The 16,553-nt window shown below is 47.0% G+C and overlaps 4 protein-coding genes and 1 non-coding gene across 5 annotated transcripts; 2 read left to right on the forward strand and 3 right to left on the reverse strand.

Moving 5' to 3' along the window:
* Positions 1-451: 451 nt before the first annotated feature.
* FPOAC1_005325 (uncharacterized protein) lies at positions 452-829 on the reverse strand (the record flags this gene model as incomplete). Its single annotated transcript, XM_044849854.1, has 1 exon — positions 452-829. One exon carries the CDS (start codon positions 827-829, stop codon positions 452-454), a length of 378 nt encoding a protein of 125 aa, XP_044708564.1.
* An 822-nt stretch (positions 830-1,651) lies between these two features.
* Positions 1,652-2,870, reverse strand: FPOAC1_005326 (uncharacterized protein; the record flags this gene model as incomplete). Its single annotated transcript, XM_044849855.1, has 2 exons — positions 1,652-2,536; positions 2,586-2,870. The coding sequence occupies 2 exons, from the start codon at positions 2,868-2,870 to the stop codon at positions 1,652-1,654; spliced, it is 1,170 nt and encodes a 389-aa protein (XP_044708565.1).
* Positions 2,871-4,100: 1,230 nt separating this feature from the next.
* On the forward strand, positions 4,101-4,201 carry FPOAC1_005327. The gene has a single exon. It is a non-coding gene; the product is annotated as a tRNA-Trp (tRNA).
* Positions 4,202-4,625: 424 nt separating this feature from the next.
* FPOAC1_005328 (uncharacterized protein) lies at positions 4,626-5,451 on the reverse strand (the record flags this gene model as incomplete). Its single annotated transcript, XM_044849856.1, has 3 exons — positions 4,626-5,067; positions 5,122-5,251; positions 5,301-5,451. 3 exons carry the CDS (start codon positions 5,449-5,451, stop codon positions 4,626-4,628), a joined length of 723 nt encoding a protein of 240 aa, XP_044708566.1.
* Positions 5,452-11,166: 5,715 nt separating this feature from the next.
* On the forward strand, positions 11,167-12,855 carry FPOAC1_005329 (uncharacterized protein; the record flags this gene model as incomplete). The annotated part of the gene is made up of 3 exons (XM_044849857.1): positions 11,167-11,293; positions 11,347-12,562; positions 12,615-12,855. 3 exons carry the CDS (start codon positions 11,167-11,169, stop codon positions 12,853-12,855), a joined length of 1,584 nt encoding a protein of 527 aa, XP_044708567.1.
* Positions 12,856-16,553: the final 3,698 nt, after the last annotated feature.

The raw sequence follows: 16,553 nt of genomic DNA on the forward strand, positions 1-16,553 counted from the left end.
TGTGAATCAGAAGCAAACACTTGCCTGCCGAGAATTTAGTGTCGTTTTCAGCTGCACAAGCGGCTGAAAGAAATAGCTCCATTACAATGTAACCAGTAGAGGGCAGCCCTGATGTGAGTGTTATCTTGAATTATCTGGGAACTATTGGGAGCTCACTTGGCATTTTCAATCTAAGTACAAGAGTCCCGTCAAAGCATAAATTGCATACCACCTAGAATTCCAAGGCTAGATACCAGGAACCCCGATGCCGTTTTCCCTCGCATGCGTCAAAAATGCTTCAACAGGGTAGGGTGTAAGTGACCCAAAATCGGAGTGGTCTTTGAGCTTCCAGTGGGCTGAGTAACATTGGGAGGCATCCCCCGAAGCAGAAGAGACGAAATTAGTGGAACACTTTATGCTCCTTAGACTATAGTTCTTAGACTATAGTTCTTAGACGACTTATTTTTGTGTCCTAAGACTTAGGATCTACTGGCCTAGAAGCGATATCTTCTTGCGCAGCCTTGAACTCTTCTGGGTTCAGGCGACGAAGCTGCCCAATATCCTTATCTTGTCTCTCGCTATCTTCATCGGCTAAGAAAGCGGTATAGTGGGCGAACAGGCTCCCATCGCCAGGGGCCAGATTATCATAGGCATCCTTTGCATCTTGGACCTTTTTCTCAAAAGCGGCATCAATGATCCGGTGCTGTGACCACTCAAACTGGTTATCAGAGATAAACTCTAGATCTTGTTGGGTGATCTTGTAGGTGTCGTTTTGAATGCGCTTGATCAGCTGCTGCATTCGCTTCTCACTTGTGATCCCGAGTTCCTGTTGAGGAGCTTGCGATGTCATGGTCGGTTGCTGTACAGAGGATGACGCGTGTGGTATGAAGGATGACACGAAATCTCCACCTAGAGAAATTGCGAAGGCCTGGGCGAAAGCTTAAGAGATCATAAGAAACAAACGAAATCTCCAGAGTCGATGCCGACTTCGAAGAGATCAGTAGCAGGCCTGTGTTGTGACCCCTCTGCTTGCTCTCGAGCGTCGATAAGAGCTTGAAGAGCTTCGTGCCCTCCCTCTGGAGGGCCAAAGGGTGCCGGTCGCAGTACGTTGTGCGGTGCAAATGATGCTGTATTCACGGGCCAGTCGAAGAATGTGGTCTGGAGCGCGTAGTGGTGGTCTAGATGAGGGAGGCATGAGTAAGAGATATGTATGTAGAGTCCTTGAATACCTGCTCACAAGAATGATATTGAAGACCGTTATGAGAGCCTTGCGGGTGGCCACGAGTAGGAGCTATTACTGCACTTTGTGGGAGCAGTAGATGAGGTTGTTGTGAGAAGAAGGAAAAGAAAATTAACGAGAAATGGAAGGCATATTTTAAAATGTCACTAAACTCTTGCCAGAACTTATTACGTCATGCAATTCACAGACGTGTGTTTATTTCTGATTCACATCCTACTTGACAGTGCAGTGCAGTGCAATGCAGTGTAGTGTGCCGGTCGACTGCAACGCACATACCCTTTCTTGTTGAGTTATGCTTCCCACATATTCATATCACTCATCGCACAAATGTGGCAGTGAATCAAGAGTCAAGCGAATAATATTATTCAATACGTTAATCATACATCTAGGAAATTGATACAGTCATATCTAAGCAAACAGCTCTTGGCTGCTTTACTTGCTAACACCGTTGTTGATGAGCTTGTTGACAGTGCCACGAGGGACGCTGGCCACAACTCCGTCAAGAGCCTGAGAAGCAATGTACTCGCAGAGACCCTCAGCCTTCTTTCCAAGACCAAGGAAGTAAGCAGCCAGACCAGCGACATGAGGAGAAGCCATGGAAGTTCCTGAGATGGTGTTGGTCTCACCGCCGGGCCAGGTGCTCAGGATATCAGTACCTGGAGCAAGGACATCGACGACGTCGCCAAAGTTCGAGAAGTAGGAAAGGGTGTCGTTTCGGGTGGTTGCGCCGATGGTGCATGCGCTAACCTCGGAAGCAGGAGATGAGCCAGAAGCGTCGACGGCTTCGTTACCAGCTGCGACGGCAAGGAAGAGACCAGCGTCGACAATGCTCTTGGCAGCGCTGTTGACGGCATCGGAGGCTTCACCACCCAGAGACATGTTGACAACGGCACCGTTGGGGCAGCTCTCGGCATCGGCGTGGCCAGCGACAAAGTCCATGCCGGCAATTACAGCAGAGTTGGTACCTGAACCGTCATCACCGAGGACCTTGACGGCGTAAAGGGTGGTCTTCTTGGCAACACCGTAGGTGGTAGAGCCGATAGTTCCAGCAACGTGGGTGCCGTGACCTTGGCCATCACCATCGCGGCCACCAGCAAAGTTCTTGAGGAACTTGGCGCGTCCATCAAAGTCGGGATGCTCAACATCAATGCCAGTGTCAATGACGTAAGAGCAAGTGCCTTCACCAGCGCTCTCGTCGTAGGTGTAGGTCTTGCTACCGGGCCTGGAGCTGGAAAGGCGAGCAATACCCCAAGGAGCATTGTCCTGGTCAACAGTAGCCTTGATGGTAATGACAGCATCCTGCTCAATGTATTCGACCTGGAATCTGTTAGTATTACTTTGACTGACTGGGACCCATGGGACTGACATTGGGGTCGTGCTTGAGCTTCTCAATCTCTTCATCCTTGAGACTAGCAGCGAAACCACTGAAGCTCTTGGTGTAGGTGTAATCGGCATCAGCCTGGATGGTCGAAACAGCGCTGTCAACGGAAGCAGCTCGGACACCGCTCTTCATCTTGACGATGTACTTGCCATCGACAAGCTTGACGCCGCGAGGGCGGATGACAGGAGCGGGCTCAGTTCGTCGAGATACTGAGGCTGAAGGAGCGGCCAGCGCAAAGGGCAAAAGAGCGAGAAGAGTAGCGGAACGCATTTTGATATAGCGAAAGTTGAAAGTTGGAGTTTTGGAAAAAAGAGAGTGGTTGTGAGTGAGTGAGTGAATGTAGTTGTTGACTTTGCTGTAAAGACCGATGAGCTGAGTGTGATGAGACAAGATTGAGTTTCTGGAGACGAGAGCATCTATTTATCTCGTTGCTTCATCTCCTTTAATCTTGATCCATCGTCTATGTTCGGTTGTTGGTAGTCGTTCGGTACCTAAGCCTATCGTAACAAGACATGTGCTCTGGTCCGATGATCGCCATCGTCCAAGATAGTAGACATCCTTGTCTGCAGCCACTACCTGCCTAAAGTGCGTGTCGATCCCGTATGTCGTTGTCCCTGTCGAGATATAGCATAATTATTAACTGTTGGAGGCTCAACCAACCGAAACGTCTCGTGCAGTGATCAAGTTGGGTTATGAATCGTTTGCCACGAGAGCACAGATTACAAAAGGAGTGCACAATTAATGAGGTAACTGGATATTGTGTCATGACTGGTTATTTCATTACCGCCAGGTCTGTGGAGTTGGGCATTAGCATGGTTGATCCCTCACCAATGAGAGTTGCGAAATGGCCAATCTGCCATGAAACGATATCGACCAAGGTTATCAACCAATAGCGACGATCTATTGCCTGGCTAGGGAGCTGGTTTCATGTGTGATCCCCTGAGCACGTCAAAAGGTCTTGTCGATTTGTCTAAAGCTTGGAATATCAGAGGGAGGATCTTTTGAGAAATTAACAGGAACTGATAGAGTTTCTCAAAAGTGCCAATCACGAGCAATTGTCGGTCATCTCAAGCATTACAGGGGATGTTTTGCCGAGTTTTGGAAGGCGAATCTTGAATTCTAGAGGCTAAGAAAAAAGTTCCGGTGTCGATCTTCACGTTATGACCCCTGGCATTTGCGAACATGCCTGTTTCGTCAATTCCGCCAAGCGAGATGCCGCGTTTGCCTCACCTTGTCTAGTGAGTGGTCCTAAGTCTTAGGTTACAAAAATAAATAGTCTAAGAGCTATAGTCTTAAGAGCATAAAGTGGCCTGCTAATTTCGTCTCTTGGGCTTACAGCAGCCAATTTTTCTGACCCTGAGGCTTATTTATCAAGCATAAAATCGCGATGAAAGCAATTACAATGAAGAGACTGGATCGCATGAAAATCAGTTCTTTGTTCCTCGATTTTTTGCTCTTTGTACATGATCTCTATTAGTGAGGCTTTTGTCACCACAAGATGGGGAGCTGGCGCAACGGTAGCGCGTCAGATTCCAGTTAGCTGTCCTGCAGCGTAATTCGGGGATTCCTGAAGGTTATCGGTTCAAATCCGGTGTTCCTCATTCTTTCTTTTGCCTTTTGCCTTTTGCCTTTTTGTCTATATCCTCCCCATCATCTGTCAACATGATGAAATAGATAATCAATGTCCAGTAAGTAGATTGAGGAATTCTATTATTTCCTATTTATTTTGTTTTCCTTTACCAGTATACATTGTTACTTTGACATTTTTAGAACTTAAACTTAGTAAATTGCTATACATTTATTTAAACATCTATCGCTTATACATATGCGACTTCTATGAGTCTTAATTCCACAGGCCGGTACAGATCAATAGAATGTGCATATAAATTAGTGTTGTCTGCTCATAGAAATATGTGTCATTGAGGCTGTGTAAATAGCCAATCGAATATATACAGGAATTAAACCCAGTTCATCAATAGTAAGCCAAACATTCCGTCTCTCATAACAAATCACTCATGAATCCATCTAGCAGCTCTTGGTTACACCGCTAGTAGTGCAGAATGTTCCATCAGGGCCAGATCCAATCTTGGAAGGCTCAGAGCCATCCGAGTTACCCTGGTAGCGATCGCAGTACTTGCCGTTGTTCTGGCAAGTGTTGGTGATCTTGCAGGTGTCTCCGTAGTTGGTGTTGATACCGCATAGAACACCACCATTGACGGCAACAGAGTTCTGAATGATGACATTGCGAGGGCCGCCGTTGTCCTTGCAGTTGCCGCAGCTGCGGACCAGCTTACCGTAGTCCTCAGCGTAGAAATCCTTGATCTGGACGGTGCCACGACCGTTGAACTGAACGATCTTGTCAGAGGCTTTGAAAGCACCACCACCGTTGATGAAGGATGTGCCGCTGGTTTGCTTGAGGGTAATAGCGTCCTCGCAAACATCGGCCCACCAGACGTTGTTCAGAGTGCTAATAGCAAGGTTAGAGCTGGATGACAATACTGTGAATCCCATTGCAGCTTACCAAGTTCCCTTGCAGTGAACGCCCTCAGCCTGAGAAGCACCGATAATGACATTGGAAAGAGTGGCGCCGCTCTCGAGAATGAACATGGCGTCTTTCTCACCAGTCTCAGTCTGACCTTGGCAAACGTTGGCTAGCCTATGTTAGTTTATCTTCTTATCAAGAGTGTGATCCAAACATACTGCTTCGCTCGAATCGCTTCATGCCACCATCAAAGCTACCCTTGACGGGGACAGCAGTAGGGAAAGAGGTGACACCGGCAGACTTGGGAAGAGTCTTGGTGACAGCAGCGGAGGAGACGCCAGCGAGGGCGAGGATAGTAGCGTACTTCATGATGGGCTAAGGTTGGTGGTGCCAAAGATGTAGTGATGGGGTCGAGTTGTTGTGTTGCTGATGAGGTAATGTCGGGCTCTTGGCTTGTTGGATTCACCATTCTTTATATACTACTCATCATTCCTATCTATATCTTAACTTATCTTGACCGCAACGTCTCAATCAATATCCAGAGGCATCCTGTACTCTTCGCACCAATGAGCAGCTTGAAATGACGGGCGAGTCCCAAAGCGGGAAGCTCGTTCTCCAAATGAAACTCCGTTTGATGTTACATCTCTAGCTTCTCTCAACGCTCATTCGAGGAAACAAGTCCCCAGATTCTCCGTCTGTCCATATCACAACCTTTCATTTGGGGAGACCAATCACACCGCCTCAATGTTCTAGATCGAGTCAGCTGTTAAACAAGCATTTTTGCCAAAGTCTGGGGTAACGCGAGCTCTATTCCTAAATGTCACAAGTCAAACACGGGGGTTGGGGAGAAGCTAGCAGTAAAGACCAGTCTGGATTGGTGGCTTTTTTCAGGTACAGTATCCCAGGTACGGATCCACCAATCGCAGTTTACTTAAGCTTATTATGATCGGGATATGTGACTTGGAGGTCCAGACGAGATCTCCGCAAGCATTCGAGAATAAGATTACGGACGTTCACGCGTTTGGCCCTTACTCTCGTGTTGTTAATTTCTGATCTATGTGCGCTGGCTTTCATGGTGTATCATCCGGGACCTTTAGCAGGGCTCTAGACTTTGGGGGCAGCGTTGGATAAACCATGCTTTCTCATTCCCGTATAGCAGGTACTGTAGTGATTCTGGACTGTTCATCTGCATTGTACAAGATTTCGAAGCCGATGTGTATTTTCACGCCTACATCAAATCAGAAAGCAAACCTTGAAGTAGATGATGCGGACACTAATAGCATAGAACAAAGACTTGGCTACCAAAGAATCTGTCGGTATGCGACGACCCGACTTATTGGAAACGATCGATATTGCCAAGGGCGAGGTTCGTCCCGTCATAATAAGCCGAAAGACCCTTGCTTCTTGGCAGCAAGTTTGGGGGATCTGCAGTTCGTCACGTTGCACAGAGGCATGCTCGGGGTAACAGGAAAATTGGCCGCTGGAAGCATAAGGGACGACATTAGTGGGACACTTATGATGCTTAGGCTTTAGCTTTTAGACTATTTATTTTAATACCCTAAGACTTAGGAGGTTATCTTTTCTGCTGCCCACTAGACGCAGTACTTTATCAGAAATTGGGGTGAGTGATTTGGGAAACTAGTCGCATCCAAATTTTCAGTCTGGGCCATAGAAGCAGGACATAGAATTGGCGGCATGCTGTCGTGGCTAGCTCTAGTTTCTGGTCGACTAGTATGGTGTATACGATGTAGTGAAGGTGCCAACTCACTAGTCGAAGCATAACACAGGGATCGAGGTTGAACGACGAGGCTCAATAAGCATTGGATTAGGTTATTAATAAGTTTTGGATATTTTTTGATGGCAATTGAAACATTATATCTGCCTGGACATTGTGTCAAGGCACTGGATAGTTAAGACTTTAGTGTTATTATGTCACAAGGATTGTTCGTGACATCAGTATACATGGATGGTTTCAGATAGTTGGACTCTCCGATGTGAGGGCTTCGTAAATTGTGTAGAGCATCTAATAATCCAACCTCGATGAGATTGGCGGCGATGGCTACCGGCCCGACTTGGGGCCGTGAAGTACCACCGTAGGCATCTTTCTGAGACAGAGTACCACTGAAAACCATGAAACAGATCTATGTTGTTTTAGAAATACTGATATTGGCAATGACTCAGGTGAAACACCGCTCTTGACCTCGAACCTTAAAGTATGAAGTTACATTCTCCAATACTTGAGTTCACGTCGACAAATTGGCACCTGAATCCTCACTCTTTCTGAAGACTCTAAGGTTTGGTTATGAAGTCGAAGGAACGTGTATGGTAGATTCGCTATCGCGATGCTTATGATAAGCAGGGGCCCGTAGATTGCTCGGCTAAGATGTGGTCAGGGTGTTCTTGCAGATGCAGAGCAAAGACCTCGTCTAGGTAAATGGAGATTGGACGAATTTCGTATAAGCTCGTCTAATATTCGCATTCATGCAGGTACGCTATGGTATGGCAGTGATATCATAATCGTAAGGTGCTATCCTTGACAGTGGCTGTGCAAACACTGTGAGGTAGGCTAGCCACTCCAACACCAAGACCATGGAAGCAGGCACTCCATTGTGGCTCAGCCATAGATAAGCTCTTGGAAGTAAAGATGTGCGAATGCTGGAATCTAGAGATCGATACAGACTAGTCTGGGCTGTCAAAGTTTAATCATTTTGAGATATGTAACAGTAGCACAGGCACATCTAGACAGTCTGTTTGCCCCCCATTGGCCATATCTTAGCCTTGGTTGAAGATAGCAGTGCCTCTCTACTCTTTGAAGGGTCCTATATGTATATAATTGCATTATATAGAGATTTTAGAGAATTGTCTTTTTACGTTCCGTGTTATCTTAGAAAGCTAAATGTGTAGTTTCAATAAGACTACAAAGTTAAATACTGAGCTATGTCTTCTCCAAGTTATAGATGTATTTTTGTAACACTTTCATCTCCTATTTCCTTAGATATTCTCACAATTCGTAATATATAGGGTAGTTCTGATACTGTCCCTATGTCATTCTGACCTGGCATCCCAAAAACACCAGAAAATCTGATGATATGATCCAGAATCTATGTTTTACGCAAAACTTACGACATCAAAACTTCAACGGACCGTGATCCCGAAATCATACGTTCGTGCACATCAGAAACCATCATGTGAAGAGCAGAGATTTCCACCACCACCCGCAAAATGCTCGCAAATGCGGAGGATGCGGGATGAGAAACTTTCGCTTGCCCGCCCTTTCTCTCTCTCCGGACCTTCAAAGGACCGATAAGCTAAAATAAAGAAACTGGATGTATGCATGGTAGAAAAAGGGGGTGGGTGCGGAGAGTTGGGTCTCTCTGGGGGAGGCGACAGACCCAAAACCCAGGCCTTCGGCGTATGTTGGAGAAATTCGACCGAGAGTTTGGCCTCGTCTCGTTCCCCATGACGGTGATTGGAACTGGGGAAGAAAGAGGATACAGGTGGGTAAGACCGAGGAAGCTGTCGAGGACGCCGATCCGGGTTCCGTTCCTGTGCAGATGTTATGGTTATGACGGGTTATGCTCCCCCAGATGGGGGGAAGAATGTGAGGGGATAGGATCTTGGAGAAGGTTGGTGAGACGTTGTACGCCAACGGTTTCGTCGAGGTCTGTAGTAGAGAAGGCTGTGATGGCGGCAGCCACGGCGTTTAACATTACAAGCTCAGACTTTTAACGGTGCCAGCTTAGTTCAAATCTGATATTAATATCAGACCCTTTGAAGAAAAGTTCAGCTGGTCACACGCTCATCTACCTGGACGTTCCAGACTGCAAATATTCAAGGTGTTTTAATCCTAACTAATTTCGGTTCACGTATACTACTTTGTCAATTGTTTGTCACGAGAATGTCAGCGTGGTTAACGAATTATGCAGACGTCATTCGACATGGTGGGATTAATCAGGCCGTTGTCGACTGTTGAAGACGATGCATTCCGAGTTTATCCTCTCCTCCGTGATCTAGACTCGGACTGTTCCAAGGATACGGCGCTTCTCCATATCCTGTCAACCCGCGATCTGGTGCTTTCTTGTTTCTCCGCGATTGTCTACAGCTGTTGCTGGGAAGGGAGTGAGGGATTGATGGGAGGGAGTGAGGTTCTGTAACGTAACGTAACGCAAAAAAAAATAAAAAGACATGGGAAAACGGCTCAGACGTTCGGGTCCGAATAGCATCAGAGATCCACTGAATGGAACGGGTGGAGACTAAAAATCGAGTATCGCCGAGTGCCTTTTTCGGCCCGTGTGGATACGGTAGAAGAAGCAGCCATGGCGTTCCCACCCGTTGCAGAGCCGCATTAGTTAGCATGGGTAATGATGCTATGAATGGGTCCAGGGGTAAAAGAGGCTCTGCGGGAAGGGTAGAGGGAAAAAGATGTTGTGATGTGTGAGTTTGAGAGACAGACAGGTGATGCTGAGTTGAATAGTATCACGAACAATGTTTGGAATGCGAGTGATTCTAGCTTTGCCCAGCAGAATGGGTAACAACAATCGCAAATGTGGTTCAATGCTTGCTCTCGGTGTTATCTCGCATTCCCTGCTCTATCCTGTTCCAATTGACTTCCCAAGGCTTATCAGTAACACCGAGTACAGCGATATTACTTGGTCTCAATCCATGAAGTCTGCGACGAATATGGAGCAACTACAGAGAAAAGTGCTCCGCTCAATTCGGCGAGTCTCAACGGCGTGGATAAGACTCGAGATATTTGGCCGAGTTTTGACCATTGGAGCATGAGTGAGAATGGGCTGTTTAGTAGATCACCTAAGTCTAGTAAAAAGAATGCGCGGCAATTGAAGGCCTTGTTTTGTTGGTTCCGGATATACCGTCGTAAAAAAGGATCTAATGAGATCCGGTATCTTGCGGGAGTCTAAGTGCCGTGACAATAACATGATAATCTGAGTGGCCACAATGGGCGATTTCCAAGGTAAAAAAATTGAAAACACCAGATTCTGACAATCGGAAATAAAAATCTGCGCGAGTGCCGAAGCCTGCCTTTCCTAAAGCAGTCGGACCGAGACTCGGCGCCTCTCGGTGTCATATCATGAGAGAAAATGGGGCTCAGCAGGTGGACAAGGCGAACGAGTGTCGGAAATATGAGGAAGCTGACTAGTGTTGGAGATGATTTGAGAATCTGATGGAAGAGATGAATACTCTAGTAAATTGTTTGATGAATGTAAGAGAGATGATTCTTTTGACTGTCTATTGGTATCATCTTCAAAGGGTCGGTCTGTCTGTTGGATCGCCACCAACGTGGACTCTACCGAGATCAGATCATCGACACCAAGAGACAAAACAGACTAGAACAGAAACCGCGTAGAAGAAAACAATGGGTCATGGAAGAAAAGAATGGGTCACGTGGACCCATTCAAAGGGTCCAAGTGCGTCATCAATGCCGAAGGGAGGCCGGCAATCAAGGAGAAAAAATGTAATGTCACTCCACGTAGAGCTCACACGGCAAACTTGATCGGTCCACCGTTTTCTGAACGGACATGAATCTGGTCAAAGGTGGACTAGGGATTCCCCGATGAACCAATCACTTCACAAGGGGGGGCGTGTAAACAAACTAGACATAGAGTGGTCCGTTGAACTTGGTGATGGAGAACTCTCATAACCCATCAACCTAGGAATGCTTACTCAACTGTTACCACCAACACAACAAATCTGAAGCATAAGCATACCCCATGACGTTAGTCTCGGGGCCTTCTACTCTTCACAGATGCTCCGCTTCTTACTCCAAGTCTTTTTTACCTTCTCACCCACGTCAGTCTCCGCAACTCGTTTGCTTCAAGCCCCCCGGGGTTTGAGTTAGCTTTTTTTTTGCTTTCGAGCATGACCATCAAATGTCATGAGATGGACCCATGGTCTTTCGGTGCCCGCGATGGTACTTGACGATCATCTCCACAATAAAGAATAGTAAAAAAGGCACCTCTTCGCTCTCCTTTCGTTGCTTCATGTCCTGGTTCACCATCACATTACATCTTGTGTAACAACAAACACATACATTCTACACTCAATTGGTCAATTGACTCGTTCAATATGAAGTTTTTTAGTAGCAAACGCCAAGAGCATTCCGCTGAAGGCGAGCATGTGGAAAGACGCAAGACTCCTGATACGGATGGCCATATCACCATGCTAGCCATCTTCATGGGTATCGTCGCATCTTGTGAGTAACCACAACGTCTCTCAATCAATGATACAGAGCTAACTTCAGGCCAGGCGGCGGATTGATATTTGGTTATTCGTCCGGACAGATTTCCGGTTACTTCATGATGAGGGATTACGGCGAACGATTCGGAGTCCCCAACGGCGACGGTACATACGAGTTCAGCGCGGCACGACAAGGAACAATCACCGGTCTTCTATCCATTGGATGTTTGTTCGGTTCTCTTGTTGCTGGTAACCTTTGTGATACCATTGGTCGCCGAACTACCATCTCTATCTCTGCTCTCTGGACCTGTGTCGGTACCGTCATTGAGGTTGCTTCCCAGCATGCCTGGTACCAGCACGCCATTGGCCGACTCGTTACTGGTCTTGGTGTCGGTGCTCTCTCCGTCGCTGTCCCCATGTACCAGTCTGAGAGTGCTCCCGCCATCATCCGAGGTATCATCGTTTCTTGCTACCAGCTCTTCGTCACCCTCGGTATCTGGTGTGCCGAGATGGTCAACTGGGGCACCAACCACTACGACGGCAGCGCTTCTTGGAGAATCCCCAACGGTCTCAACTTCCTCTGGGCTCTTCTCCTTGGTGTCGGTATCCTCTTCCTCCCCGAGTCCCCTCGATTCGCCTACCGAAAGGGTAAGGAGGAGGAAGCTCGCAAGACCATCGCCAACCTTGCTGGTCTCGATATCAACGCTCCCAGTGTTAACCGCCAGATCGATGAGATCCGTGAGAAGCTTGACGAGGAGCGATCTCTGCCTGAGACCCGCTGGGTTGAGATCTTCACTGGTCCCCGTATGATGTACCGTACCCTCCTCGGTATCACTCTCCAGGCTGGTCAGCAGCTCACTGGTATCAACTTCTTCTTCTACTTCGGAACCACTGTCTTTGCTTCCACCGGTCTCAAGGACTCCTACGTCACCCAGCTCATTCTCGGATCAGTCAACTGCGCATGCACCTTTGGAGGTCTCTATGTCGTTCAGAAGTGTGGTCGCCGTATCTCTCTGATGATTGGTGCTGCTTGGATGATGATGTGCTTCTTCATCTACGCCTTTGTCGGTCACTTTGCTCTCGACCGTGAGGACCCTCTCAACACTCCCGCCGCTGGTACCGTTCTTGTTACCTTCTCTTGCTTGGCCATTGTCGCCTTTGCTACCACCTGGGGTCCTCTTGTCTGGGCTGTCGTCGCCGAGATGTACCCTTCTCAGTACCGCAGTCGCTGCATGGCCATCGCCACTGCTACCAACTGGCTCTTCAACTTCCTCATTGGCTTCTTGTAAGTTTTACCTTGATTGACTTTGCATTGATCTCTCACTAACATTTCCCAGCACCCGTTTCATCACTGATGCCATTGACTACTACTACGGTCTCGTCTACGCCGGATGCTGTGCTGCCCTGGTCGCCATTGTCTTCTTCTTCGTTATCGAGTCCAAGGACCGTACTCTCGAGGAGATCGACACTATGTACGTCCAGAAGGTCAACCCTATTACTTCCTCCAAGTGGGTTGGCCACAACCACGCCTCCAAGGCCGCCCGTGAGGGTGTCACCGACGAGGAAGCTTCTTCCTAAACCACCAATCTCCAACCACACACACACTCTCTCACATATACACATCATATATCATTATGAACATGCACTATAGAAGCAGCCGGACTGCCGGCGAGTAACGATTGGACGGACGTTGCATTTAGATCTGTTTTCACGAGATGAAAAGGGAATGAGGAGGTGTACATAAGATGGAAGAGCATTATATCCTTGTATTTATTAGTATATGGCGGTTAATATTATTTCGCTACGTTTCAAAGATATCCGGATTGTATTCAATGCCTGTGCAACATTGTGAAATCCCAATTGATGAACTCATTCCACAAACGTCAAACCACGATAAGTGACCAACATAGTTGGCCAAGACTTGAGACAATCAGCCACATCGACTCGATGCCACAGGGGAACGGGACGGGATGTGCTGACTGCCGATCCCTCAACTTAAACTTCAAACTTCTCAACTGTTGTTGGGCAACGTACGATTAAGCATTATTATAGTTTAGCTATGAATCATGATGTTTGCACCTAATCTTCCGCACCCATTTCTCCCTAGGGCTGCCAAAGTCGATTTGACGGAACGGCGTCCCCCGCAATGATCGACATTGTCGCCTGACTTAAATCTCCTGTTAATACGTTGTGTCAGTTGGAAATGCTCGGCCCTGATGTCTAGCCAACTCGGGCGGGTTTACCGCATTGGGTAACTTTTACTCCCGACTCCGATCAGGGCTGAACCTGAGTTTCTCCGTCTTTGAGTTCAAAGTCTCAGGAAATAAACTTGGTACCCATATTCCGATATCCGACAACTTGACAGTAAGCACTAGGACTTCTGCCAGAAAGATGTACCCTTGGCATTCAGTCAACCATCATCAGGCTAGGGTTTGGTGTGAGATATTCCGATGCAGCAATACTGAACTGAAATCAGACGCCGTTTTGATATGACCGACCTCGGCTTTCTGACAGACGTCGCAATCTGTAAACCGCGGCTGAGCCGGAGAGAAGTGTCGAATGTATCATCTACCTGTTCACAGCATTGGAAACTTCCAGTAAGAACGGAAAAACTGATACTGTCTACTGGTAGTGGAAACGTTAGCCTCCTAAGTCTTGGGATAAAAGAATAGATAACCTAAGAAGTCTGATCTAAGCAGCACAAGTTAACCTACTAATTTCGTCCCTTATACCTATAGCAGCCAATTCTTCTGATACTTTGAGGACTATATCTTCCTCTGGGACATTATTTCACGCTTCTCTATATACACAATGCTAATGCTACGACCCAAGACATCTCGCAACAAGTATTCGCGAAAAGCTATTAACCAATCAAAGTGGCCACCATTTCAGCTTCGGCACGATTCGTCAGGCAATGATCTCTACAATTTCGCGGTAAAGTCACGTTTTCTAATGAATCTTGGTCAGATACATATTAAGCAAACGCTGAACTACAAGACACGAGAAAGGAACAAAGTAAACAATACATGCAATGGCAGATTGGTGTTCTTGTAATTACCAGATTTGGCGACTAACTTCGCTCCAATACGATGATACCACAATCTAACAGCATCAGAAACGTCCCTGAATGCTATTTACCACCAGACAGTGAACACGTAGAGTGCAGAGGCCTTGAAGTAACCCAAAAAGAGCTCTTAGAGGATCTGCGCATTTGAAACAAGGCCGTACCCTCAAAGGCACCCGTCATCCTGGCAGTGATGGTATTTACCGTTGTCTCATAGCCGATCGCGACGTCGTTGATGCAATCCCTTCGACGACTCCCCTATCGAGGTCTTACTCGACCAATGACCAAGCACAAGCTAACAATCTATCGGTATCGAGTACGAAAAGCTAGGCTATGAAATTGTACATAAAATGAGGCAGGCCATGGGTCTCTGCACATGAATCATGCCACCTTGCAAATACGGCTTGTGCAACAGTCATAGAAATTGGTGTTCATACAAAGAAAAGACTAGAGACTTACCGGATTGCCTTGAACATACCAGATCCATAGAGCGGAATTCTTACATACGTCCTGTATCCATCGAACGATCTGATCTTCAAGTTGAAAATAGCGACATCCCAGCCTTCTGGTACCTTACCAGGGAGCATTGAGCAGCACCAAGTGGGCCAACTCGTATACAGCACCAATCTTGGCTGCTTTATCTATTATTAGTTCATTAGCGAGCTTAGTCATTAGTGGCTACAGCTCAAAAAACCAAGGGGGCCAAACCAAAATGATCCACCAGCCACTACCCAATTTGATCTCTCACATTAGCCATGGCCGAATCTAGCAGATGACGATGAAGCTGTCTAGAGTTACACTCTCAATGCTCTTGACAGCTGGCTGTCGAGGCGCATACGTTCAGTTCCAAGACTGCTCTGAGGGTCATGACTCTTTGTCACTCATTCCTGAGAGTTTCCATGCATCGGTTGAGAGGGGAAGGGATACTTTTGACTGGACGTTCGATCTCATTGCTGGACTGATGGATCGTAACTCCTGCGAAGTTAACCTTTCTAATATTATTCCTAGATTCTCAATTGTTGACTATGGAAGCGACACTCCTTACGTCTCCGGCCAGATTGTCAATAACTCCTGCTTCACAACCCAAAGGATTGGCTCAAGGTCGAAATTCACCATCATTACTTCATTCAATCGATCAAAACTACTTGACACTTACAAGACTACCATTGAGTTAACGAACTCCGACAACACTACGCTCTCTTGCGTCAGGGCCGTTTTAACTCCTGCGGTTCCTGGTACGATACGCCTCCTCGGTCTCTGGTTTCCAATCGTTGTTTTCGCCTTGGCTTGCATCACAGCATGTTGGCCTGTCCGACGAAGCACAAGGCCCAACAATGCAAAGAACTCACTTGTTGCCAGAGCAATAGATGTACTGGCATACATCCAATTCATATTCTTTTCAGGCGCCATGAGTCTGCAATACCCCGGCTTCTTTCAACCTTTGGTTGGTCTCAGTGGCTGGTCTACCTTGATGCTGCCTGCTGGAATAGTGGAAAACAGATCTCCCTATGCACGAGCAGGGGTCAAAGACGGCATTTACGAGCACAATGGGACCATCACAGGGGCGCCCGGTCTGGAGCTGTTGACCCAAATGACTGGCTCGGCGGTCAAGCCTCAGAGCTGGATGAACACATTCGTTTTGTCACTCCTTGTCTTCGTCTTTCTTTACATAGTTTCGTACATCATTCACCGACTTCAGATCATGCGTTCGAGCTCTATATCGAGCTCTACAAATTTGAGATCATCATTCAAAACTCAGTATTGGGCTGTCGTACGGTTATTTCTTAGCTGCTTCATGCTTCCACTCAGCGCTTGGGCAACTTACCAATTTCTCGATGGAACTATCTTCGGCTATCAAAATTCAGTGATGGCCATACTCGTCCTGAGCTTGTTGCTGGCAGGCTTCTATTGGAGCTGGTCACAAGAGCCTGAGATGGCATCTCTCTTTATACACGGTCCACCATGTGCAAGAAGTGAAAACAAGAAAGCTCAGAAATACTGTCCTTTCATCATCTTCTTCTTGATGCTATTCCGAGGATGCATTATTGGTGGTCTTCAGACGTACAGTTCTGCACAGGTTGGTCTCCTCTTGTCATGTGAAGCAATGCATCTCATGTCAATGACTTATTGGACTGGATTATCTCATCTCACATCACTTCCCGGTACTTTGTACATGGCTAGAATAATCTTATCTTCTATACATATCGGGTTC

This window comes from Fusarium poae, chromosome 2, assembly GCF_019609905.1.
Source record: "Fusarium poae strain DAOMC 252244 chromosome 2, whole genome shotgun sequence".
Lineage (NCBI taxonomy): Eukaryota > Fungi > Ascomycota > Sordariomycetes > Hypocreales > Nectriaceae > Fusarium > Fusarium poae.